This window comes from Talpa occidentalis, unplaced genomic scaffold (genome assembly GCF_014898055.3).
Source record: "Talpa occidentalis isolate TD23 unplaced genomic scaffold, MPIMG_talOcc4v2.1 talOcc4.17, whole genome shotgun sequence".
Lineage (NCBI taxonomy): Eukaryota > Metazoa > Chordata > Mammalia > Eulipotyphla > Talpidae > Talpa > Talpa occidentalis.
The window spans coordinates 1,614,902-1,641,567 of NW_023601754.1; the positions used below are offsets into that span (position 1 = coordinate 1,614,902).

General features: G+C 51.3%; 2 protein-coding genes across 3 annotated transcripts in view; one reads left to right on the forward strand and one right to left on the reverse strand.

The window, feature by feature from the left end:
• On the forward strand, positions 1-26,657 carry GINS2 (GINS complex subunit 2). Of its 2 annotated transcripts, XR_008552365.1 has the most exons (8): positions 1-124; positions 599-713; positions 14,091-14,190; positions 18,313-18,439; positions 19,593-20,440; positions 20,527-20,723; positions 24,346-24,458; positions 25,397-26,657. XR_008552365.1 is itself a non-coding variant. In XM_037515767.2 (5 exons), exons 1-5 carry the CDS (start codon positions 35-37, stop codon positions 19,716-19,718), a joined length of 558 nt encoding a protein of 185 aa, XP_037371664.1. In that variant the 5' UTR covers positions 1-34; the 3' UTR covers positions 19,719-20,510. The 2 variants fall into 2 exon arrangements, 1 of the variants encoding a protein (XP_037371664.1); XM_037515767.2 differs by lacking the exons at positions 20,527-20,723; positions 24,346-24,458; positions 25,397-26,657 and having other exon boundaries at positions 19,593-20,510.
• Positions 21,156-26,666, reverse strand: part of GSE1 (Gse1 coiled-coil protein) — a 332,054-nt gene continuing 326,543 nt past the window's right edge. Inside the window, 2 exon segments of the mRNA XM_037515766.2 lie at positions 21,156-24,757; positions 25,022-25,125. Of these exon segments, the coding sequence (XP_037371663.2) occupies positions 24,623-24,757; positions 25,022-25,125 (239 nt within the window). The 3' untranslated portion in view covers positions 21,156-24,622.

The following is a 26,666-nucleotide window of genomic DNA, read 5'->3' on the forward strand; positions in this document are numbered from 1 at the left end:
CCCCTCGGGACGCGGGGCGGCCGCGGGCGCCGCCATGGAAGCGGCCGAGGTGGAGTTCCTGGCCGAGAAGGAGCCGGTCACCATCATCCCGAACTTCAGCCTGGACAAGATCTACCTCATCGGGGTGAGCGCGCGCGCGGCGGGCGCGGGGGGCGCAGGTTCGGCCGCCGCGGCCTCAGCCCCGCGCGGGGCGCCGGGGGGGGCGCGGGGGGGGCGCCTGGGGGGCGCTGGGGGGGCGCCGGGAGGGGCTGTGGGGGCGTCCGAGCGGCGCGGGGCCGGCGTCGGGGGCCGGCGGGTCCTCTCAGGCCGGACAGGAGCGGCCGTGGGGAGGGCGAGGTGCCCGCGAGCCGGGGGGCGGGGGGCCTGCGCGCGTGTCCTGCTGTCAGCCGGCGGGGAGCCTGAGGGGGCCCCCCAGTCGGGGCTGCCCGGGCCGCCTCCCGCCGGGGGAGCCGGGTTCCGGCGTCCCCGGGAGCCTCGCGCTGCCCGGCGGGGAGAGGCGGCCCCCAGGGGACCCCCGCCCCCCTCACCGCGCCCTTCCCGGGCGGCCCCGACCGCGGGGGCCTGGCTGGGGCGCTCACGCCCGCGTCTCCCTCGGCAGGGGGACCTGGGCCCGTTCAACCCGGGGCTGCCGGTGGAGGTGCCGCTGTGGCTGGCGATCAACCTGAAACAGCGGCAGAAGTGTCGGCTGCTGCCCCCCGAGTGGATGGACGTAGGTGAGCGATGGGCCCCGCGGGGGGCCCCTCAGCCGCGGCCCACCCCCACCTGAAACCGATGCTCGCAGATTGGCGCTTAGAGGAGGCGGGTCGCGACCCCTGAGCGCTCACACCTGGGGCGGGTTGGGCTGGATCTCAAGGTCTCTGCGGCCGGAGAGTGTGGCCCTAAAGACGCGTGGGTACTTACAGCAGCACCCCGTAAACACACGCGCCGAGGGGCGCAGTCAGGATTTGTCACTAAGACTGCACGGAAGACCCCATCCCCTGCAGTGGGACGTTCTGTGGCCCGATGGGGCGACGTTCCAGGAGGCTAGCACATGGGCGAACCTAGGGAGTGGGGACTGGAAGGGGATAGAGGGTTTCCAAGCTTCCTTTTTGGGGTGTGGAAGTGCCGTGAAAGTAATGGAGGTGTTGGTTGTGTGCCTCTGGACATGCTGACAGCCGTTGCGGCGTGTTCTTCCAGGGTCCGCCTGTTACGTCTCAGAAAGCTGTGAGGAAAAGGGCCTCCCTGGTGGCCTAGGGGTTAAGGTAGGGAGCTGCCCACAGGGCGCAGCAGACCCCTCCTGTCTCCCCGCTGCTCCCCTCAGCAGTGTGTTTCAGTGAATCCACCTGCTCTGCTCCCCACTCTGTCTCTGGGGAGTCCTCTCACCCCCACACCTCTGGCCTGTACGCCAGTTTTATGCAAAAATAAATGAATCTGTTTTTTTAAAAAAAAGCTGTTAGGAAAAGGGCTTCCCCGGTCGCGCAGCGGTTGAGCGCTGGGCTGCGAAGTTGTCCACAGCCTCTGTAACGCCAGTTCGATCCCCGGCCACCGGTGAGGGTCCCACCTGGCGCGCAGACCTCTCCTGCCGCCCGCTGCTCCCCTCAGCAGTGTGCTTCGGTCCTTCTGCCTGCTCTGCTCCCCGCTCTGGCTCGGGTGAATCCTCTCACCCTCCCGCGCTTCTGACTGTGCCCAGTGCATGTGTAAATAAATAAATTAAAAAAAAAAAAAAAGCTGTTAGGAAAAAAGCAAGTGCATCAGAGACACAAACATACTGTGTTCTGAGCCTCTTCCCCACCTCAGAGATGGGAGTGGCCGAAATTGTAAATTTTGCTTGGGAGTGTGTGGCAGTTTGGTTTTTGTAAAATGTTCTAATCCTGTTTTTTAAGTTAGTGAGAAAAGGTGAGCATGAGGCTGTCACTGCTGCTGCTCAGTTCATAGTAAAGATATTCTGTTCCCCTCCGCCATCATCCCCTACCCCGTCCCTCTCCCGCCCTCCTAGCCTCGGGGCCCGAGGTGTTTATTGATGTCCACTGGTTTTTGAAAGTAGTTTACATTTCTTTCTCTATATATTTTACATCATTCTTCCTTCTTGCACAATGTTTGCTTTCTCCTCTCAGGCGCAGTCCCCAGAAAATCCCCGCCACCCCGCACCGCGCACCGTCGCCACGGCCCCTGTGCACCCTCCCTGTCTGGATTCCGCCCCGTCCCCTTTCCCTTTCAGAATGTCTCTGATTTACAGTTGCCTGTTACTTTTGTGTTTTAAGTTATTATAATTATTTTTTCCCCTTGAGTCCTTATTTAGTTCCCTTACATTCCTCCTATAAGTGAAACTATCCAATGTTTTTCCTTCTGGCTTATTTCACTGAGCATCATCCCTTCCAGCTCCATCCATGTTGCTGCGAATGGCATGAGTTTATCTTTTGATTGCTGAGAATATTCCATTGTGTGTATTTTCCACATCTTCTTGATCCAGTCATCTATTTTTGGACATTTGGGTTGTTTCCATGTCTTACCTATTGTAAATAGTGCTGCAGTAAACATAGAGGTGCAGGTGTTCTGTTTTTTTTTTTTTTTAAAGATTTTTTTCATTTATGTATACAAGAGCTGGAGCACAGGCCAGAGGTATGTGGAGGGGTGGGGAGGCTGAGAGGATTCACCAGAGACAGAGTGGGGAACAGAATAGGCGGATTGACCAAAGTACACTGCTGAGGGGAGCAGTGGGCGAGTCAGGAGAGGTCTGCTGCGCCATGTGGGTTGCTCCCTGGCCAGGGGATCGAACTCGTGCTGCAGTGGCTGCAGAAGCTTCATAGGTTGCGTCTTAACCCCTTGTGCCACCAGGGAGGCCCTGCAGGTGTCCTTTTGAATTAATGTTTCTGTGTCCTTTGGCTAGATCCCTAGGAGTGGAATTACTGGGTCTTACGGAAGCTCCATTTTTAGTAGATTGAGGAACCTCCACACAGTTCTCCATAGTGGTTGGACTAGTTTCCATTCCCACCTGCAGTGTATGAGAGTTCCTTTTCTTCCACATGCAATAACTGGAGTATAGGCCAGAGGTGCGGGGGTGGGGTGGGGGGTGGGGATTGGAGGATCCACCAGAGTGGGGAACAGAACAGGCGAATTGACTGAAATCCACTGCTGAGGGGAGCAGCGGGGAGACAGGAGATGTCTGCCGTGCCATGTGGGTATTGAACTTGTGCTGCAGTGGTTGATATCTTGATAGCCCTATCTTTAACCCCTGGGCCACTAGGGAGGCCCTGTTTCCGTTTTTTTTTTTTTTTTTTTTTTTAATATGTGCCATTCTTACTGGTGTAAGGTGGTATCTCATTGTGTGTGTGTGTGTGTATGTTTTTAAGATTTATTTATGTATGCAAGAGCTGGGGTACAGGCCAGAGGTGCGGGGGTGAGAGGATTCACCAGAGACAGGAAAAGAACAGGTAGACTGACTGAAATACACTGCTAAGGGGAGCAGCAGGCAAGATAGGAGAGGTCTGCTGTGCCATGTCAAAGATTAGTTGTTCATAAATATGTGGGTTTATTTCTGGGTTTTCTGTTTGATCCCATTGGTCTGTGTTTGTTCCAGTACCATAAAGTTTTAATTAATATGGCTTTGTAGTATAGTTTGATGTCGGGGAGTGTGATACCTCCATTCTCCTTCTTTTTAGTCAGGAGAACTTTGGCTGTTCAAGGTTTTTTGTGGTTCTGTTACAAGGCAACCCCTATATGAGGTGGGTTGCCTGACTGTGGGTCCTCACCCATACGCTTAAAAGGGACTTATAATACTCAACTGCAGGCACACACACACACACACACACACACACACGAAAGCTTAATAAAAGGGTTTATTTGCAAAAGAAGGGGAAATGAAGAAATGAAAAATGAATAACTTAGGGAGAGAGGGAAATAAATTGGTGAACACATCCTACAGATTCCCCTGAGCTAGAGTCTCAGTAGCATGCTGTGAGCTGGCAAAAAGCCAAGTGAGCCCCAAGGCCCACATGTGTGGTTAGACACCAAGCCTGGCTGCTTAACTCCAACCACAGTTCCCAGCAGCCCTCCTGTCGATGATGAGGACATTTGGGATTTGTCGTCCTTGGCGTCTTGGATCTCTTTGGTCAGGGGTGGGGGTTGGGTCCAAGAAACCTGTATTTGTGGAGTTCGTTTAGGGTATCCTTTCTCCCCCAATAGTTCCATATGAATTTCATTAATATTTGTTCTATTTTTTTTTAAGATTTTTTTATGCTTACAAAAACTGGGGTACAGGCCAGAGGTGTAGGGGCTGAGAGAATTCACCAGAGCCAGAGCAGGGAACAGAACAGGCAGACTGACGAAATACACTGCTGAGGGGAGCAGCGGGTGCGACAGGAGAGGTCTGCATGCCATGTGGGACCCTTGCCTGCGGCTGGGGATTGACCGGTGCTGCAGAGGCTGTGGGCAACTTCCCAGCCCAGCTCTCAACTGCTGCGCCACGAGGGGAGGCCCTTAACAGTGTTTTATAATTTTCTTTGTATAGGTCTTTCAACTGTTGCGGTTTATCCCCAAGTATTGGATTTTTTTTTTTGTTTGTTTCAATTATAAAATGGATGGTTTTCTTGATTTCTTATTTTTCAGATTGATTGTTTGCTTATAGGAAGGCTGTTTGATTTTTTTGTGTTGATTTTGTATCCTGCTTCTTTACTAAATTGATTATTTTGATTAGTTTTTCTTTTTTTTTTTTTTTTAAAGATTTAGTGTTTATTTATACAGGCCAGAGGCGCAGGAGCGTGAGAGGATTCACCAGAGACAGAGTGGGAAGCAGAACAGGCAGACAGATCCAAAGCACTGCTGAGGGGAGCAGTGGGCGAGACAGGAGAGGTCTGCTGGGCCATGTGGGAATCCCCCTAGCTGGCCGGGAATTGAACCCACACTGCAGAGGCTGCGGACAGCTTCACAGCGTTGCGCTCAACCTGCTGCGCCACTGGGGAGGCCCCGATTAGTTTTTCTGTAGAGTTTTTAGGGTTCTGTATATATATTATGTCATCTGCAAATAGTGATAGTTTTACTTCTTTCCCTATTTGGATTCTCTTATTGCTCTGCTAGGACTTCTGGTATTATATTGGAAAGCAGTGGTAACAGTGGACATGGTTGTCTTGTTCCAGATCTTAAGGGGAAGGCTTTCAGCTTTTCACCATTGAGAATATTGGCTATGGGTTTGTCGTATATAGCCTTTATGATGTTAAGGTATGTTCCTTCTAACCTGAGTGTATCGAGGACCTTCATCATAAATGGATGTTGAACTTTGCTGAATGTTTTCTCAGTATCTATTGATATGATCATATGGTTTTTATTTAAAAAAATTTTTTTTTAAATTTATTTATTTATGCATACAAGAACTGGGTACAGGTCAGAGGTGTGGGGGGTGTGAGAGGATCCATCAGAGACAGAGCGGGGAACAGAACAGCCAGACTGACTGAAATCCACTGCTGAGGGGAGAAGCAGGTGAGACAGGAGAGGTCTGCTGTGCATTGTGGGTAGCTCTCTGGCCAGGGATAGCTTTATAGTGCTGTGCTTAACTCCTTGCGCCACCAGAGAGGCCCTGGTTTTTCTTTTTTCTTTTAATTTTTGTTGATGTGTTGGATTACATTGATTTTCGGATGTTGAAACCATCCTTGTGCCCCTAGAATAAATTCCACTTGGTCATGGTAAACTATCTTTTTGATGCATTGTTGGATTCTATTGGCTGGGATTTTACTGAGGATTTTTGCATCAGTGTTCATTAAAGAGATTGGCCTATAGTTTTCTTTTTTTGTCTGTCCTTGCTCAGTTTTGGTATTAGTGTATTGTTGGCTTCGCGAAATATATTTGGTAGTATTCCTTCCTTCTCAAATTTTTGAAAGAGTTTGTGAGGATAGGCATTAGTTCATTTCTGAACATTTGGTAGAATTCATTTGTGAAGCCATCTGGTTCTGGGCTTTTGTTTTGGGGGAGGGTTTTGATTACTGTTTCAATATCACTGCTTGTAATTGGTCTGTTTAGGTGTTTGATTTCTTTTTGATCTATCTTTGATAATTGTACAGTTCTAGGAATTTGTCCATCTCTTCTAGATTGTTGAACTTGTTTGCATATAACTGTTGTTACTAATCTGATTATTCTTTCTCTTTTTTTTTAATATTTATGCATACAAGAGCTGGGGTGTAGGCCAGAGGTGTGGGGGTGGGGGGTGAGAAGACTTACCAGAGATAGAGCAGGGAGCAGAACAGGTGGATCCACTGAAATCCACTGCTGAGGGGAGCAGCGGGAGAGACAGAGAGGTCTGCTGCACCATGTGGGTCACCTCCCTGGCAGGGGATCCAAGTCCTGCTGCAGTAGCTGTGGACTGCTTTATAGTGCTTCCCTTGTGCCACCAGGGTGTCCCCCTGATATTCTTTTGATTTCTGTGTCTGTTGTAATTTCTTCTCTTTAGTGTAGGATTCTGTTTTTGTGTTCTTCCATTTTTTTCTTTGTGAGCTTGACTAGAGGTTTGTCTAGGTTTTTTTCCGAAGAACCAACTTTTGGTTTCATTGATTTAACTTCTATTTTATTTATTTCTGCTTTGATGTTTATTATTTCGTCTCTTCTCCTGGCTTTTTTTTTTTTTTTTGTTGTTGTTGCTCTTTTTCCAGTTCTTTAAGGTGGGAAATGAGGTTGTTTGAATTCTTTTTTTTTTAAGATTTATTTATTTATGCATACAAGAACTGGGGTACAGGCCAGAGATGTGGGGGGTGAGAGGATTCACCAGAGAGAGAGTGGGGAGCAAAACAGTCAGACTGACTGAAATACACCTCTGAGGGGAGCAGCAGGGAGACAGGAGGGGTCTGCCACGCCATGTGTGTTGCTCCCTGGCCGGGTATCGAACTCAGGCTGCAGTGGCTGCGGACAATTTCATAGGCTGTGTCTCAACCCCTTGCGCCACCAGGGCGACCCTATTTCTTTGAATTCTCTCTTTTTTTTTTAAGATTTATTTTTTATTTATACAAGAGCTGGGGTACAGGCCAGATGCGCGGGAGGGTGAGAGGATTCACCAGAGACAGAGTGGGGAACAGAACAGGCAGAATTGCCCAAATACACCGCTGAGGGGAGCAGTGGGCGAGACAAGAGAGGTCTGCTTGCCATGTGGGTTGCTCCAAGGCTGGTAGGGATCGAACCGCCACTGCAGAGGCTGCAGACAGCTTCACAGCGCTGTGCTCAACCACCTGCGCCACCAGGGAGGCCCTTCTTTCTTTCTTTTTTTTTTTAAAGATTTATTTATTTATACAAGAACTGGGGTACAGGCCAGAGGCGCGGGAGGGTGAGAGGATTCACCAGAGACAGAGCGGGGAACAGAACAGGCAGACCGATGAAATCCACTGCTGAGGGGAGCAGTGGGTGAGACAGGAGAGGTCTGCCGCACCATGTGGGAATCTCCCTGGCTGACTGGGAATCGAACCCATGCTGCGGAGGCTGCGGACAGCTTCACCGTGCTGTGTTCAACTCACCGCGCTACCAGGGAGGCCCTGTTTCTTGTTTCTTGACGTGAGCCTGTATTGCTATATATTTTCCTCTTATAACTGTTTTGCTGTGTCCCATATGTTCTGGAGAGTTCTGTCCTATTAACGTTCATCTCAAGGTATTTTTTAATTTCTTCTTTGATCTCCTCATTGATCCAGTGGTCTTCCGGTAGTGTGGGTTTCAAGTCTCCATGAGGTGGGAGGGTTCCTTGCTTTCTTTTCCTGGTTTATTTCTAGTTTGATGCCTTTATGGTCAGAGAAGATAGCTGGTATGAATTTGATCTTGGTGTATCTGTTGATGTTTGTCTTGTGTCCCTGTAGGTGATCGATCTTGGAGAATGATCCATGTGCACTTGAGAAAAATGTGTACTCAAATTTTTTTTTAGTGGGGTGCAGTGTTCTGTAGGTTTCTGTTAAGCCCATGAGGTCTAGGTCCTTATTTAGGGCTGTAGAGTCCTTGCTTATTTTTTGTCCCATTGATCTGTCCATTGGTGAGATTGGGGTGTTGAAGTCTCCGACTCCATATGTATTTTCTCTGATGTCTATTTTCAGAGATGACATTAATTGTCTGATATATGTTGGTGCTCCATTTGGTGAGTATATGTTGATGAGTGTTATGTCTTTTTTTTTTTTAAGATTTATTTATTTATGCATGCAAGAACTGGGGTATAGGCCAGAGGTGCGGGGGTGAGGGTGAGAGGACTCACCAGAGACAGGGTGGGGAGCAAAACAGACAGATTGCTGAAATACGCTGCTGAGGGGAGCAGTGGGAAGACAGGAGAAGTCTCCTGTGCCATGTGGGTTGCTCCTTGGTCCTCTGGGGATTGAACTCATGCTGCAGTGGCTGGCAACAGCTTGATAATGCTGTGTCTTTAACCCTGCGCCACCAGGGAGGCCCTGTTATGTATTTTTTTTTTTTTTAAGATTTTTTAATTTATGCATATGAGAGCTGGGGTGCAGGCCAGAGATTTGGGGAGTGAGAGGATTCACCAGAGATAGTGGGTAACAGAACAGTCAGACTGACTGAAATACACTGCTGTGGGGAGCAGCGGGGAGACAGGACAGGTCTGCTGCGCCATGTGGGTTGCTCCCTGGCTTTCCGGAGATGAACTCGTGCTGCAGAGGCTGCGGATTGTTTCATAGTGTGGTGCTTAACCCCTTGTGCCACGAGAGAGGCCCTGTTATGTTTTCTTGATGTATTGTCCCCTTAATCATAATATAGTGACTGTCCATGTCTCTCTCTACCTTTTTTAGTTTGAAGTCTATTTTATCTGATATAAATATAGTGTTCCTGCCTTCTTTTTTGGTCCATTGCTTATGGGATTCTTTTTCATCCTTTTACTTTCAATCTATGTTTATCTTTTATGTGTGTGTATGTGTTTATTTTTTGTAGTTAGATGTGTAAATATTTATTTATACAAGCACTGGGTACAGTCAGAGGCATGGGAGGGTGAGAGAATTCACCAGAGCCAGAGGGGAGAGCAGAGCAGGCAGAAGGACCGAAGTACACTGCTGAGGGGAGCAGCGAGCATGACAGGAGAGGTCTGCGCGCCATGTGGGACCCTTGCCCGGCGGCCGGGGATCGAACCGGCACTGCTGAGGCTGTGGGCAGCTTCGCAACCCAGCGCTCAACCGCTGCGCCATCGGGGAGGCCCTGTTTTTTCTTTTTTTAAGTTGAATTGAGCTTTTAAATATATCTTGGGTATTAATCCTTTATCAATTGTATATTGTGGAAATATTTTCTCCCGTTCAATATGGTGTCTTTTCAATTGTCTTTTTGTGTGTGTGTGCTGTGTAGGACCTTTCTAACTTGAGATAATCCTAATTTTTTAAAAAGCATTTATTTATTTATTTATTTGTTTATTTATTTATTTATTTATGCAAGCACTGGATATAGTCAATAGCACGGGAGGGTTGGAGAATTCACCAGAGCCAGAGCAGGGGGCAGAACAGGCAGAAGGACCGAAGTACACTGCTGAGGGGAGCAGCGGGCAGCAGGAGAGGTCTGCGCGCCATGTGGGACCCTCGCCCTGGCTCAACCGCTGCGCCACCAGGGGAGGCCAAGAGATAATCCTAATTTGTTTATTTTATTTCCTTTGCCTTATGGGGTGGTGGACTGAAAAAGTTTTTTTGATGTCATGGATCCTATCCCCAATAGTATGTGTTTTATTATGGCAAGTCTTCTATCTAAATCTTTAAACCATTTTGAGTTTATTTTTGTATATAAAGCTTGTAAATGATCCAATTTCATTCTTTTATCTGTGGCTTTCCACAATTCCAGCAGCATTTTCTATTTTTTATCTTTGGGGTTGCATTTTTGCCCTACCAATGTGCATACGTTCCACTCAACCTCCACCAGTCCCCCTGTGCCTCTAGCCCACTGCTTCCCTCCTTCATCCTCTCCCTCCCAGTGTTCCCTCTGGTGACCATTCTATTCTTTAACTAAATTCAAGATCTATTTCTACTCTTTTTGCTTGTGTATTTTTGTTGTTGTTTATGTTCTGAAGGTGAATGAAAGCTCTGATACCCGCCTTTCACTTTTTGACTAATTTCACTTAATCACTCTGTCCATCCATCTTGTTCCAAATGCCACTATGCTTCTCTTTTTCATAGCTGTGTAGTACTCCATCGAGTAGATGATCCACAGTTTATTTGTCCATTGGTCTGTCGAAGGGCACTTGGGTGGGCTCAGTGACCTGGCAGTTGTGGACAGTGCTGCTCAGCCACAGGTGCAGATAAATCTTTTTGTATTAGTTTTCATATTATTTGGATAAATAACAAATGGGGGCATGGGGTACTGCTGGCTCGTACAGAATTCCCATTTTTATTTTCTCAGCAGTGTTCCATCCCAGTTTTCACAGGGGCTGCACAAACTTGTCTTCCCAGCAGCCATGGATGAGTGTTCTTTTCCCAGCAGCCTCACCCACATCTGTTGGTTCTGTTGTTTTGTTTTTTTTTTTTTTTAAGAGGCATGTTATTTATTTATTTATTTGTTTGTTTGTTTATGCATGCACTGGGTACAGTCAGAAGCGCGGGAGGGTGAGAGAATTCACCAGAGCCAGAGCGGGGAGCAGAGCAGGCAGAAAGACCAAAGTACACTGCTGAGGGGAGCAGCGGGCGGCAGGAGGGGTCTGTGCGCCATGTGGGACCCTCCTCTGGTGGCCGGGGAGCAGCCGGGGATTGAACTGGCGCCGCGGAGGCTGCGGGCAACTTCGCAACCCAGTGCTCAACCGCTGCGCCACTGAGGAGGCCCGGTTCTGTTGTTTTTTATATGAGCCGTTCTCATGGTGAGGTGGGGTCTCAGTGTGGTTTTAATTTCCTTTATAATAAGGGACGTTAGGTAAACAGTTTTTCATGTGTCTGTGGGCCACCTGAGTGTCACCTTCAGAAAGTGTCTAGGTCCTCCGCCTGTGTTTTGATTGGGCTGTTTCTTTGTTGTTGGGTTGTGTAAGAACTTTGTACATTTTGGAGATTAGCCCCTTTCTGAGATCTGTGATATGCAAATATTTTTCCCATTCTGTAGGTTGTCTTTTTTTTTTTTTTTTTTTATGAGTTCGTTTTGCGGTACGATGGCTTTGAATTGGATGCGGCCCCACTTGTTTACGTTTGCTTTGGTTTCCCTTGCCATCGGGGTTGAGTCCCCAAGCACATCTCTGTATTTGTGGCCTGTAGTGTGTCCCCGGTGTTTTCTTTCAAGTACGTTGTGGTTTTGGAGCTTGCGCCCGGGCCTTTCATCCGTTTTGAATTAGTTTTCTGTATGGAGTTAAGTACGGCTCCTGGTCGAGGTTTTTGCAAGTGGCTCTCCGTGTTCCCTGCACCGTTACCAGAGAGGCCTCTCGTGTGGGGAGGAAGAAGGCGGTCCTCCGGGCGGGGCCCTGGCTCCTGGGTCCTGAAGGCAGCTGTCCACACTGTGGGTTTGTGTCCGGCCTTTCTGCTCCACCGCTGTGGTCTGTCTCAGTGTTTGTTCCAGGACCTACTGTTTTGAGAGCTGTTGCCGTGTGATGACAGTTTGAAGGCAGGAAGTGTTGTGATACCTGCATTTGTCGTCTTCTCTCAGGAGTGTTTTCTATTCTGGGCTGTTGTGGTTTCATATCAACTTGATAATTGTTGAATGGCCTTGAAAAAATCATCAGTATTTTGATAGGTATTGCCTTGAATCTGTAAGTTGCTTTGGTGATAGGGCCATTTTAATGATAAGTCTTCTTACCCAGGAGCCCAGGCTCTTTCCATTTCTTTGTATCTTTGTTTACTTCCTAAGCACTTTTAAAGTTTTTGATATACTGGCCCTTCACCTCTTCGTTACGTTTTCTCCCACTTTTTTTTTTTTTTTTTAAAGATTTATGCATATAAGAACTGGGGTGCAGGCCAGAGGTGCAGGGGGTGAGAGGATTCACCAGAGACAGAGTAGGGAACAGAACAGGCAGATTGACTGAAACAAACTGCTGAGGGGAACAGCAGGGAGACAGGAGAGCCATGTGGGTCAGCTCCCTGGCCAGGGATCGAACTCATGCTGCAGAGGCTGCAGATAGCTTCATAGTGCTGAGACTTAACCCCTGCACCACCAGGGAGGCCGCCCTGATTTTTTTTAAATTGGGTTTGTGTCCTGCCACTTGACTGTGTTCATTAATTATTCAGTAGTTTTTGGTTTCTCTATATCAACATGTCACCTGCAGATAATGAGTTTCACTTCTTTCTAGTTGGATTCCTTTTATGTTTTTTTTCTTGCCTGATTGTTTTGGTGCAGACTACTAGTACTATGCTGAACACTAGTGCTGACAGTGGACATCCTGTCTGGGTCCTGACCTTAGTGGGTGGGCTTCAACGCGTCACCGTCGAGTGTGATGTTGGCTGGGGTGTGTCATGTGTGGCTTTAAATGTTTAGATTAACCCATTTATTCCCATTGAGTGTTTTCATCAATGGATTTGAAATCTCCTTGGAAACTTTTTGGCCTCTATTGAGACTGACATGTGGTTTTTGTCTTCCTTCCTGTTGATCTGGTGGATGGCACCTATTGATTTGTATATGGGAAACCACCCTTGCAGGGCTGAAGCCTATTGGTGGTGGATGACTCTTTTGCTGCATTGCTGTATTCTGTTTGCTGGGTTTTTGTGAGGATTTTTGCACCGATGTTCATTAGGAATACTGGTCTATGCTTTTCTTTTTTTGCATTGTCTTGCTTGCTTTTGGGAGCAAGACAGTGTTAGCCTCATAGTATGTGCTGGGTTGTTTTCCTCTGTCTTTTTTATTAGGGCTTGAGTAGGAGAGGTATTGGATTTTCTTTGAAGATTTGACAGAACTACTTGGAGAAGCCACCTGGCCCTGGGGGTCTCTTCCTAGGGCCACTTTTTATTACTCTATTTCAGCAGTTGTGATTCGGCTTTCTTTTTATTGATGAATTCAGACCATTAACATTTTGGGTGAAGATTGATGAAGATTGATGTAAGATTTTGTTTTGTATTTTTGATAGTTTTAATTTTATATATATTTTGTTTTTATTTGTCCTGCCTACTTTTTCTCAATGGCTTTTCTTACTATTTCTATCCATTTCTTTATCTGTGGTTCTCTATTTTGGATTTTTTTGTTATTGGCTACCTTGGGTTTTTTACTTCTATTTCATTGTCTTTTTTTTTTTTTAAAGATTTACTTATTTATTTTATACAAGCACTGGATACAGTCAGAAGCACAGGAGGGTGAGAGAATTCACCAGAGCCAGAGTGGGGAACAGAACAGGCAGACTGACAAAGTACACTGCTGAGGGGAGCAGCAGGCACGGCAGGAGAGGTCTGCATGCCATGTGGGACCCTCACCGGTTGCCGGGGATGGAACCGGTGCTGCAGAGGCTGTGGGCAGCTTTGCAGCCCAGTGCTCAACCGCTGCACCACCAGGGGAGGCCCTCATTTTTTTAAAAAAAAGTTTTATTTATGCATACCAGAACTGGGGTACAGGTCAGAGGTGAAGGGTGGTGAGAGGATTCACCAGAGACAGAGTGGGGAACAGAACAGGCAGATTGAAATTCACTGCTGAGAGGAGCAGCAGGGGAGTCAGGAGAGGTCTGCTGCACCATGTGGGTAGCTCCCTGCCCGGGGATTGAAGTCATGCTGCAGTGGCTGTGGACAGCTTCATAGGTTGTGTCTTTTTTTTTAATTTATTTTCTTTTTTTTTTTTTTAAGAGTTATTTATTTATTTGTTTGTTTGTTTGTTTATACAAGCACTGGGTACAGTCAGAAGCACGGGAGGGTGAGAGAATTCACCAGAGCCAGAGCAGGGAGCAGAGCAGGCAGTAGGACCCAAGCACACTGCCGAGGGGAGCAGCAGGCAGCAGGAGAGGTCCGCGCGCCATGTGGGACCCTCCTCCGGTGGCTGGGGAGCAGCCAGGGATCGAACCAGCGCCCCAGAGGCCGTGGGCAGCTTCACAACCCAGCGCAACCCAACGCTCAACCACTGCGCCACCAGGGAGACCCGGTTGTGTCTTAATCTCTTGCACCACCAGGGAGGCCCCCCTATTCCACTGTCTTAAGCCCTCGATGAGCCGGTGTCTGCTCTCCTCCAACTGTTCTGCATACAGGTTCAGATAATGGTGATAGTAAAATGTGTTTTGCTCTAAATTTCAGAGAAGTTGGAGAAGATGAGGGATCATGAACGCAATGAAGAAACTTTTACCCCTATGCCTAGCCCATACTACATGGAACTTACCAAACTCTTGCTAAATCAGTAAGTATGGCTGTCCTAGAACCCCCAGGGAAACTGAATCGGGGTTTGATGCCTCACGCCCCCCACCCCTTCGGTCTTGTTTTACCATTACTGCAGAGAGAAACGGTGTGTCGGCTGCAAGATCAGCGCCTTGGGTCATGTGGGCGCACTTGCTCGGCCCTTGCTCTCTTCTGCCCCTGCCCCCTTTCACTCCCTTGGTCTTCCCTCCTCCCCCTGAGGCTGCTGGGCCTGGGGCCCTACTGGGTTTGCTCTTTATTCACAGAGACTGTGACAGTCAGCTGCGTCCTTATTTGTGTTTTCAGAACATTTTCCTTCTTACACGCTACTCTAGAAAAGTGAGTTTTCTTCCTTATTTACTCTTGGACCCTGAAATTGGCAATTACTAGGGTCCCCCACACAGAGACTGATGGCCAGTTGGAGGCTCTGAATAGCGAGCCAGAGGTCGGCTTTCCTGCACGCTGGTATTGAGGAGCCTGTCCTGGCCACTAGCGCTTAGACTTGTGGCCTGCAAGGGCATTTTGCTGTTGTCACTTATGTCTCACTTGTTTCAAAGTAGTGTCCACACTGGGACGGCAGGGGTTTGGGCTGCATGATGGGACTTGGTTCCCTACTTTTGTGGCTCCAGTTGTCCTTTGGGGTCGGGTTGGAATAGGCATCATGGGGCCTTTCCAACCCCATTGCAGAAGCATGCCGTGTCCAGCTGTCCACGCCCGAGCATGGCTGTCTGTGTGAATGAGTGGCCACAGCGAGGGGTTTGCAGGGTAGCAGGTGAGGGACTGTGTGTAGACACTCTCCGAGTGACAGAGGTACTGGGTGGGGGTCAACATGGGGGTGGACAACATGGGCGGACAACATGGGAGTGGGAATACCACCCTCGTGGGTGGAACAGGCAGGACGTGGCCGGGCCCGCCTTGGCCTCCATACCCACTTCCTTCACCCAGATCCCGCCCGCCTCTGCTTCGGCCTACTGCTTGTGACCTCAAGCAGGGTGACAGACCCTAGAGCCATCCTTGGGCTTAAAGGCACCTATCGGGACCTCCCCGAGGGCAGGGCAGGGCAGGCCGTGTGGCCCGTTGTGTTGCTGCACACTTGGAGGTGCTGCCGGACTTCTGTATCCTTTGTCATCACCATAAATACATTCTCTTAGTACAACTCTACCCCTTTATCTTGGGGTATGCACATTGGATTTCTTGTGGGTGTTCGACAGGAACGGCCAGGGGGCTCACGTTTGCACCAAACTCAAGCGGTGCGTCCAGCCCTCTGCGTAAGCCTGTGCCAGTGCCTTCTCGCTTTTGCTGGCTGGTCCTGTTGCCTCAGCTTCTAACCCACACCACGCTGCGGGGGTGTCCTGCCCCCAGCTTTCCAGGGTCCTGGCTGCACTCCTGACCTGGTTTTCCTCTGGGTCTGCCTACCTGTGTCTCCGGGCTCCCCTGGGTTTCACCGGGCCTTGGCATTTACTGCTCTAGCCTTTTTTGGCTTCGCACGCCAGGCGCTCCCTCCCGGGCCACATGCTCTGTCCCCTCTGTGTGTTGTGCACCTCTGCAGCATTTGTCTGTCTTGGATTCGTAGTCACTGGCTGGCTGTGCCCAGTTCCCCACCCCGGCCCTCCATCCCTCCCTCACTGCCCAGCCCTGACAGTGGCCGGGGACGTCTCCTGCACACCTGCACTGCACCTGGCACCATGCCTGTGTTGGACAGATGGATGAATGCAGCTGAGGGACAAGTGTGGGTACTGGTTTGTTTGGTACTTAGAGCACAAGCCTCGAAGGCCTGCCCGGCACCTTTTACTTGCTGGATTCGAGAGCAGACTGGCACAGAAATTGGGGCGGTGTCGACTGCCCGCCGTGGAGAGCCCTGAATGGCACTGCTGATTCAGTGAGGGTCTGGGGCTGCTTCGTGGACTTGAGGTGGACAGTCGCGTAGGCTGGAGTCTCAGATGTGTGAGGGGCGAGGTGACCTGTTCACACTGGCTGTCACACCACAGTGTTTAAAGTGCTGGAGCGAGGGTGTGGTTTGCAGTCCTCATACTGCTGCTGCCAGAGGCCAAGAAGAGCTCAGGGCAGAGTGCGGTGCAGGGAGAAGTCAGGGCATGGCGTGCTGAGGTGGTGCTGCCTTAGTCTGCAGGACAGGAGGGGTTCCCAGGAGAGTGCTGGGGGGTTCTCGTGACCGATGTCGTGACCGGGGGAGTGCCACTCCAAAGGGAGACGGTGTAGGCAGCCGGGCAGGGCCTGATCGTCTGGAGGTACATGCTCAGTAGCTATTAGACCCTTGTTTAATAATTCTATAATCCATTCTGCCAGGGGCCTAATGTTACCTTTGTTCTGTGCTTAACCAGGCGCCTGGGTCCTTGGTTCTTAAATCAGCCCTTCAGATTGTAGGAACCAAATGTTTGGATCTTCAAGTCCACTGTATAAAAAAATCCCATTAAAGCAGAGGCTAGGGGGGCGGGTGGGGGGAGGGGCGGAAGGAGGGAGGGGCCCAGTGACCTTGGTGGAGGACTGTGCGTGCCTTGGCGGTGGGCGGGGTGCGCCTGCACACCCAAAGGGGTGGGATGCCATAGCTGAGTCCTAGCCAGTGTTCTGAAGCACTGTTGTCTTTATTGGAAAGGTCATGTAAGAAAGTCTGTGCTGTGCTGACACTAGCAGATGCTGGTCGTACGGGTCCAAGGTCACCCTTTCGCGTGTGTGAACATCATTTTCCTAGTACCATGTGCTGGAGACACTGTGTGTGAGAGATTTTTACTCCTAGCTAGACATTTTCATACTACGCTATGGTCTCTGTTGCTAAGAGAATAGACCTTACATGTTATTACCACAAGAAAGAAGTGGTAATTATGTGAGGTGATGGAAGTGTTAGCTAACCTGACTGTGGTAATCATTTCACAATAAATGAGTATATCAGATTATCACACGGTGTACCTTAAGAGGGAAATTAAATTGTATTTTAAACTAAAGAAAATTAAATTATTTTTTTTAAAATTTATTTATTTATACAAGCACTGGGTACAGTCAGAAGCGCGGGAGGGTGAGAGAATTCACCAGAGCCAGAGCGGGGAGCAGAGCAGGCAGAAGGACCGAAGGACACTGCTGAGGGGAGCAGCGGGCGGCAGGAGAGGCCTGCGCGCCGTGTGGGACCCTCCTCTGGTGGCCGGGGAGCAGCCGCGGATCGAACCGGCGCTGCAGAGGCTGCGGGCAGCTTCGCAACCCAGCGCTCAACCGCTGCGCCACCGGGGAGGCCCATATAATATATTATTTTAAAAGGCAGTACAATGCCTGGATGAAACAGCCAGGTGACCAGCCTAAGTCACATTGAGTGGCTGAGACTGGATTTCAGTTTAAAAAACCAGATTCTCCATCTATAGACCAGGAGCCAAGTTCAGCCAGCGGAGAGCACTTCTGGTCTGTCCTGGGGCGCCGGTGATGGCGGTGCCAGTGTCTGTGTTTATCTCTAGTCTGTCTTTTCCCTCATAAGCTAGCTGAAGTCTGTCTTACCCAGGAAAGCTGCTCTTACCCCTCGCCCCCTCTGGCCAAAAGTGAGGGAGCTGCTTCTGCTCGTTTGCCCTTTTCTGTGACTTCCTGATTTTCTCTCTGGCGTGGGAGGTGACCTCCCTTGCAGGGTTTGTGAGGCCAGGAGTGGTGGGTGCGGAGCACAGTGCCTGGCACACAGCCCTCGTTCCTCCCTCTGGTGGGCAGTGGGCCCTTGGGTGAGCAGCCACAGGGTGTGAGCTGGAGAAGTCGTGAGGGGAGCCAGCCCTGAAAGGCAGTCACACTGCAAAGTGCACAGTGTGGAGACCCGGTTCTGCAGGAAGGGAGGACGTCTGACTTAGAGCAGCTCCCAGGGAGGCTAGGCCTTCTGCGTAGATGGAGTCCACCCCTGTGGTATGCTGGGCGCGGCGTGGTCGGGCGCCAGAGTCCTCAGTGTGATCACAGCTGGGCTTTGTTGCACCAAACTAAACTGCGAGAAAGTCTTAGTTTTAAAATCACAAGCAAAACAAACTGAGTCTGGAGCAGCTGGGCCTGCAGCCGCCTTCTGGACACTCGCTAACCACCCCTCCCAGCTGGATGGGCTGCAGTTGACCAAGTGCCACCCCACCGGACTTAAGTCATCTGTTGCTTCCTTTAGTGCTTCAGACAACATCCCGAAAGCAGATGAGATCCGGACTCTGATCAAGGACATGTGGGATACGCGCATTGCCAAGCTGCGCGTGTCTGCTGACAGTTTCGTGAGGCAGCAGGAGGCGCATGCCAAGGTGGGTGCCTGCCTGTGCCCCGAGAGCCACAGTGTAGCCAGGATGCAGGCGTGTAGGGGGGCCGAGGCCGATGTCAGCCAGAATCCCATTTGTGCTCGCTGCTTTATTTATTTTTTTTTTAAAGATTGATTTATATATACAAGAACGGGGTTACGGGCCAGAGGTGTGGGGGGTGAGAGGATTCACCAGAGACAGTGGGGAGCAGAACAGGCAGACTGACTGAAATACACTGCTGAGGGGAACAGCAGGGAGACAGGAGAGGTCTGCTGCGCCATGTGGGTAGCTCCCTGGCCGGAGATCGAACTCATGCTGCAGTGGCTGCAGTTAGCTTCATAGGTTGTGTCTTAACCCCCTGCGCCACCAGGGAAGCCCCTCGCTGCTTTATTTATTTTTTAATTTTTTTTATTTTTTAAAGATTTATTTATTTATACATGCACTGGGTACAGTCAGAAGCGCGGGAGGGTGAGAGAATTCACCAGAGCCAGAGCGGGGAGCAGAGCAGGCAGAAGGACCGAAGGACACTGCTGAGGGGAGCAGCGGGCGGCAGGAGAGGTCTGCGCGCCATGTGGGACCCTCCTCCGGTGGCCGGGGAGCAGCCGGGGATCAAACCGGCGCTGCGGAGGCTTCCGGCAGCTTCACAACCCAGCACTCAACCGCTGCGCCACCGGGGAGGCCCTCGCTGCCTTATTTATTTATTTATTTATTTATTTATTTATTTAATTTTTTTTTTAATTTTTCTAGAGGCATGTCTTATTTATTTATTTGTTTGTTTGTTTGTTTATTTATTTATTTATTGTTTGTTTGGTTTATACAAGCACTGGGTACAGTCAGAAGAGCGGGAGGGTGAGAGAATTCACCAGAGCGGGGAGCAGAGCAGGCAGAAGGACCGAAGTACACTGCTGAGGGGAGCAGCGGGCGGCAGGAGAGGTCTGCGCGCCATGTGGGACCCTCCTCCACTGGCCGGGGAGCAGCCGGGGATCGAACCGGCGCCGCAGAGGCCGCGGGCAGCTTCGCAACCCAGCGCTCAACCGCTGCGCCACTGGGGAGGCCTCGCTGCTTTATTTTTAAGGCGTTTTTTTACTTTTGTTCAGCAGATCTTTTTTTCTCAAATTCAAAAATTCTGTGGCCACCCAGTCTGTCTCTTGTGTTCTAGCTGGACAACCTGACCCTGATGGAGATCAACACCAGCGGAGCTTTCCTCACACAAGCGCTCAACCACATGTACAAGCTCCGCACCAGCCTGCAGCCTTCCGAGCACAGCCAGTCCCAGGACTTCTAGAGGAAGGCCCTAGTCTTGGCAGGCTGGCTTTGGCGGGAGGTGTGCACCAGTGTACCACGGAGGGCCTCGCCCTGCTGGAGTTCTGGAACCAACTTCCAATGTGTGAAAAACGGATGGAGCAAGGAAGGCCTTTGTGACCTTGGAAAGCAGCCTTTTTTGTGCTCATTTGTCAGGACGCTCGTTAGTTCCACATCTGTCTCTAGAAAGCAGCTGTTCTTTTTGGGGGGGATGAAAAAAGCTTTTGCCAAACAATATTCTCCCTAGTAGAGCCCCAGGTCTCAAGAGCAGCCTTGTGGACGAGTGCTGCTTTTGAAAGATGCACAGAAGTGGCCGAGAGCTTTTTCTGCCTTCCTGAGCCCTATCTGGGCTAAGTCTAGAATGTTCTACAGTTACTTGTAGAGAGCAGGACGGCTGGTGAGTGGCCAGTGCAGTGTCTCTCAGTCTAAGCCCTGTGCACAATAAAGATGGAATAAACTGCATCTCTTGGGTTTTCTCCCGTGTCACTACCAAGTGGAAGGGGCAAGCCCCGGGACCAGGGTGGCTTCAGGCGACGCCGAGAGCGGGCACAGGCGGGCGTCTGTCTCACGCCAGCTCTCTGGGGCACGTGTTCTCTTGGCCACTTCTGGCGCAGGCCGACAGGGTACTCCGCAGTGTTACAGGTCGGGACACCACCCTAGGAAGGAAAGTCTGGATGGATTTAGGGGAGAAATTCTTTCTTACAGGTAAGGGTGAAGTTCTTTTCTCTAAGGAAAAATTATCAATGGTATCATCTTGGGATTCTACATTCTTTCCTTTTCTTTTTTTTTAGTTATGTCCAAAAGGGCAGGTTTATTATATAAAGAAAGGAAAGGAAAACGCCTGCACAGACGTGGCGGGCAGGCATTGCTGCCCTTGAAGAGACACCCGCGCAGTCACAGGTGGGCAGGCTTGGACGCAGCGCTGCCGGGTGCCACATTCCTGTGGGGACGCCACCCTGAGAGGAGAAACAACTGGCAGTGGGGTGAGGTGAGTGGGGGCCTCTGGGGCCCCGCTGGCCCTTGTCGGGGCTTTGGGAAGGGGTGAACGGCCGATGGCGTGAGTGTGAGGACGTGCCCCAGGCCGCGCTGCCTGCGCTGCAGAGCAGAATGGCTTCCCGGGTCCCCTCTGCTGCCCAGCGTCTCCAGGCGGCTGGCCTGACTCTCGGCCCCGGACGTGGCCCCTTGGAGGGTTCGTTTCCAGGGGACGGTCTTTGCCTTCTTGTTTCCGTGCCCTTCAGATTGATTTTGGGGGAACGGGAGCCTAGTGTCTCATTGTGGAGGGTGAGGAGCTCTGATCTCGCCCCCATACCGTTACCTTGAAACCCTGGCAGTCCCGGTGGACTCTGTCTTAGCATTTCTCTTATAAAGCTGGGATGTTGAGCCTTTTATTTTGGGAGAGTGGGGCGAACTTCTTAGGACACAAAAAAGATTTTCCTGTGAACATGATTTAGGAAGATTTTATTTTTTGGATGTTGGTTGTCAAAAATTACAGCAATATAGTCATAAATACCTAATTACTACATTCAACAAATAATGTTACAATACAGTTAAATCAAACAAGTACACTTAGAACAGGTTTAATTTCACAGCATCTAAACTGCCCCCAGAGTGACCGAGGCACCGTTCCCCTCCCTCCCGAGCACTGGTTGCTGCTCTGGCACGCTAGCGCAGGTGCGTACAGCGGAACACAGCCCACGAGCGCGGGCTCTCTCAGGTCAAGGCAGAGATAAGGGTTTAAAGTGAAGCGCTGGATCAGAAAGTTGGGGACAGGCTACTGGAAGTAGTAAGGACGTCACTAGCTCGGTTACTTGGAAGAGTACACGGGTCATCGCTAAGCGGCTACTATACACTAAGGAACAGGGTCGGCTTGTGCTGACTGTCTCCATCTTGTGGTGGATCCTTGGAATCTCCTACACTTTAAAACACATGGGTCAGAGGGAGCGGGGGTCTTGGCTTTGCTGTTCAGCTTGGTTTTTGGGATTTGGCAGCGCCGTGCGCTACGAGGAGGCCGCCCCGGGTACAGGTGGGCTCCTGCGGGTATTTGGCTTCCCGTGAGGGTGCCGCTACTCGGGTGTTGATGCCAAGTGCTCCACTTCCTTTAGAGACACGGAATGACCCTATCTTGGTCCTTTACTGAGACAGTGGCTGGAGAGCATGACACTTAGGATGTCAGTTTGGCCCCTCCCTACATGAGATCATTTTCCAGTGCGCAGGCGGCAGTGCCAGGTTTGGGGAGAGCTGTCTGGCTCGCAGCTAACGGCCTGATTACATGTGGGCCGCACGCCTCGGCTGTGGACGCGCCCCCAGGCTGTGAAGCCCCTTCTGAGGACAGAAGCAGCAGTCTCACCCCTGGTGTGGTAGGAAGACACGGGGTCGCGAAGCACTGGGGTCTTCACGGGAATACTGACACGAAGGGCGCGTGATCTGTTCTAGAGCAAAACCAGGGAGCGCTTCTAGACTTTGTCTTTTTAACTCAAGGGAAATAGCTGAACACAGAGCTTCAGAGCGCTCACATCTGCTTGTGTCAGGCCCAACTGGAGAGACTCAAATGCTAGCATCTTCCTTCAGAACCCTCTGAGAGCCAGTGTTTTCAAATTATACACGTATCGGAGGGGAAAAGCCAAGCCTGGTTGCTGGGTCTCAGTGCTAGCTTGTTTCCAGAGCGGCTCTCTTACCTTCCTCATAGGTACTCAGGCTGCCTTACAGGTTTAGTCTGATTGTCGTGTTGCTTCTTGAGCCCGGGAATAGTCACAGCCCCCCCCACAGGTGGGGCCGGAGGGCAGTAGGATGGTGGTATGTCGCGTGGCAAGTTACTGCCGCAGCCAGCTCCCGGTAAGGTGCAGCAGCCCCCTGCCCCGCCCCTCCTGGGTCCAAAACCCAACCAAGGGGGTGGCCGGCCAGGGCTGGGCCTGCGCTCTTGCCCACTGGCTCATCTGGTTACTGGGCGTTTCAGCCGAGGCGTGTGGGGGTTTGTGTGGGAGGGCCAGGAGGGAGCACTGGGTGCAACTCTGAAGCCCGCAGACCAGAAGCAGCACGTTCTACCTCGAGAAAGTGCACGGTCGTTTGCCCTGTTGGCAGGAGAGCCCCTCTGCACACCTGTCCCCACCTGTGGTACGTGTTCTTTGTGTCTTGGTAGGGGAGGAGGCCCATAGAACAGCCCTTAGTTCTTCAAGTCATTTCTGTGGAGAGGAAGGCGCTTGTTGACTGCTGATAATACTGGCGGCACTTTTTGTCTGAGTTTGCTAATAACTGGAAGGTTCTTGGCAGACATACAAAGCAAACTGTGTGGGAACAGATAAAGCGACACAGGCCATCTGCCAGCAAGCTGTTCCACACAGCTAAGGTCTGGGGCTGAGGGCACAGCCACCGGTCACAGTGAGCAGCCTTCGTCAAGGTCAGTCGGCCCCACCCTGGCCTGGCCGAAGGGCAAGGGGCATGTGGCTGGGCCTCCTCTCCTGCCCCCTCCCCACAGCAGCTCCTGGCTGCTCTGGGAACCTTCGGGCCAGGGATACTTCTTGAGGTGGATTCACCCTGCCTGAAGGGGCGATCACCGGGACAAGGTGGACACAGCTCCCTGCTCGTCACTGGTAGGCCTGAGAGCAGGCGCTCAGCTCGGAGGGCTGGTCCACCGAGGCCTGGCCAAGGCTCGTGTCTATGCTGTGCCTGGACTCACTGCTGTAGACGCCTGAGAACTGGCTTCCCGCTGCCCTGCCTCTGTGAAGGGCATGCACAGGCCCGCCCTCTTGTCCCACCGGGACGAGCCCCTCCCCAGAGCCGCAGGAGCAGGCGGGAGCAGGAGGAGGTAAGTAAGGCATGGCTTTCTGCATTTCCTGGTGCAACTCAAAAATGAAGTGATCGCATAGGCGCCAGTGGCAAGCTCTTTTAAGTTTTCTTTTTCTTTAATTTTTAAAAACACTTCAATATTTTAATGTCCTGACCAGCAGCAGTACAAACACTAAAAGCAAGGTTTTTTTTTTTTTGCCCAGGAAAACAAAAAAAAAGAAACAAAACCCCTAAACAGGAAAACAAACAAACAAAAATCCCCCCAAACCACATATTAAAAATGGCAGGCTTTTTATAACAATAATTAAAGTAATAAAAACATACAAAACTTTTGTTTTTTAATATATATACACAGTACAAGGCTGAAGCACCTTTGACTTTTCTCTCAAAATGTACGCTTGTATGAAAACGGCAGCGCCGTGGCACAACCGGCGGGCGTGGGCGCAGGTGCACGCGCTACAGCCCCACGCGCGATAAAAAGGTTCCTTCAGTTGTCGCTTTGTCTTGTCTGTAGGTGAGCGCTTTTCCAGGGAGAAGCCTTGGGGGAGGCTTCAGTACTGTCGCTTCGCGTGTGCTCCTATGACTTGTTGCTTTGAAGAGTATGTTGCAGAGCAGGGACTGAAGGAAGTAGGCCCTCGACCTAAAGGCGCCCGGCCAGAGGGGTCCCGTCCTGGGGCGGAGGCCGACCCCCGTGGCAGAAGCGGACGGGGTTCTGGCGGCGGTGCCAGGGGGTGCGGGCGGGACCAGGCCAGGGGTCTGGTCTGACCTCGCGCGCCCGGGGCTGCCAAAGGTAACGGTAGTGTTGGTGAAGGAACCTTCCTTTACAGGGGCCGAAAACCGGGGGAAGAAGGAAGAAACCGCTTCTACGAGGAAGAGGAGGAGGGCGTCCTACGGCGGCTGCTTGCCGAGTCACGAGGGAGTCAGCGGCGCTGGAGCCAAGGTGAGTCCGTTCTGTTTTCTGGAGCCTGGAATTGTTTGCTTCATGCATGGCACATTCTCGTTTCTGTAAGCTTCAAACCTCCAAGTGAAAAATATTAAATATTCAAGGTAATAAAATAGAGAATATTTCTATACTATAGGTTCGGCCTAGTGCAAGGGAAACCGTCACCTAGGGTAACCCTTAAAATAACCCCTAGGCCAATGCATTGCCGGTAACGCAAGGCACTTCCGTAAGTGATCCAGTTCCGCCTGGAGTCGCTCCCTTTCCGAAACAATCTTCTGCTTCTGGCTTCTCAACTCCTAGCGGGCGAAGAGGGGACGAAAGGGCGGGAGCGCGTCCCAGATGGCCAGGGGAGGAGAGAAAAGGGAAGACACCGTGTCACCACACAGCTGGGACCGTCACTTACTTTCCCTTGCCCCGACCCCCTCTGCCCTTCCACCTCGCTCCCCACGCGGCACTGCTGCCCCCGCCCTGGCACAAGTGTCTGGGCTCCTCAGGGCAGGGCTCCCCTCCTGTTCTTGTCTGCACGGGGCGGGGCGCGCCCCCGTCCTGGCCGCACTCACCGCCATGCTATGGGACAGCTGCTCCGCCGTCAGGCTCAGGCTGTAGTGCTGGGCCTCCAGCCGCCGGCACTGCGTCTGCAGCACCTGCCGCTCCAGGTCTTGCTCTGGAAGGACACACGGAGCATTAGTCTCCTCCAGGCAGGGGCACAGGCCCTGGTGCGGCCGGCTGAGGCCGCCTTCAGCTGCAGCCTCCCGGGTTGCGCTTGGGAGGGCCTCTCACCCATCACCTGCCGCCCGCTGGCGTAAAGACAAGCGCTAGGCCTGAGGCAACGTAAGGGACACAGATTGGGTGGGAGGCGATAGGAACTGGTGAAGTAGGTTTGACTTGAAAACTTAAGCTGCTAAACTTAAGATGTTAACTGTCTCCCTCTCCAGAAGCCACCGGGCCTGCTGTCCCCAGAAGTGACCCCCGCTCACGAGGATGCACCTCTGGCTTCAACCTGACCACAAAGCCAGGTCGGTCCTGAGCACACAGCACAGTCAGAGGCCGACACTACTGAGCAGACGTCGGGACACTGCTGTGCGGGAAACGCTCATCTCAATGGGCGGAGAACACGGTCACTGTCTGCAGGGCCACGCCAGGAAGCCCCGAGCTACTGGGAACCTTGGCTTCGTTGCGTGGGCTCAGGTGCCGTTGGCAGCACTGGCTGGCCTGGCAGTACGGGGGTGGGGGAGGCCGAAACCCACAAGGAAAGGACTAAAGTGTTTGCAGAAGGCCTGATTAGGGAGGAAGGGGCGGCGAGAAATCCAGACTAACAGTTAGCAAACACACACACCTCAACCCAAATTCCAAGCACCAAAGAACTGGATTTAAGCCGCGTTCCTATGTGGGGTGACCTCACTGCCAAACATTACCAAAGATGTTGCTTCTTCCCAAACCTATAAACTTGTCACAGACTGGCTTGAACTAATGAGAAGCTGAACTTCACAGGGGAAGCCAAGGAACGAGGCCAGCAGAGCCCCCGCCTCTCTGGAAAGGGGAGAGGAATAGTACAGGCAGAGGCCTTCCCGAGACAGACTGACCTTGTGAAGATGCCACATGGCCCATGGTGAGCCCCTAAGATGCCAGGTTAGTTCACAGAAGGGACTTTAAGAAAAGAAATGGGGTGTAGGCCAGGGGTGTGGGGTGAGAGGATTCACCCGAGACAGAGTGGGGAGCAGAACAGGTGGATCCACTGAAATCAAATGCTGAGGGGAGCAGCAGGGAGACAGGAGAGGTCTGCTGCACACTTTGGGTAGCTCTCTGGCTGGTTGGGGACTGACCTTGTGCCGCAGATAGCTTCATAGTGCTGTGCTTAACCCCTTGCAGCACCAGGGAAGCCCAGAAGTGGCTTCTAAGGCAGAGCAGAGCCTGAAGTGTTTAGCAGGAAATGCCCCACGACATGATCATCCACCCCTTGGAGCATGAGAACCCCCCCGCCCCCCGCAAGACACTAGACCTTTCAGGGACCTGTGTGTGTACCACAGGGACATCCTGAAGCAGGGAAGGATGCATATCTAGGCAGCCACGAGGCCTCTCACTAGTTTCCCCCTCTGGTTTTACAGCACTTACTTCAAAACCTTGTTTGAAGTTACAACGTTGCTAATAAAACTGTACGTGTAATGAGTGAGTCTGGAGGTGGCGCCAGGGTCTGGCTTGTCCTGT

What these genes read in the sequence shown, in the direction of transcription:
- GINS2 (XM_037515767.2), top strand. Translation starts at nt 35, where the DNA reads ATGGAAGCGGCCGAGGTGGAGTTCCTGGCCGAGAAGGAGCCGGTCACC. An exon ending in ACAAGATCTACCTCATCGGG is followed by an intron (nt 125 to 598) that starts GTGAGCGCGCGC and finishes CTCCCTCGGCAG; the next exon opens with GGGGACCTGGGCCCGTTCAA. An exon ending in CCCCGAGTGGATGGACGTAG is followed by an intron (nt 714 to 14,090) that starts GTGAGCGATGGG and finishes TCTAAATTTCAG; the next exon opens with AGAAGTTGGAGAAGATGAGG.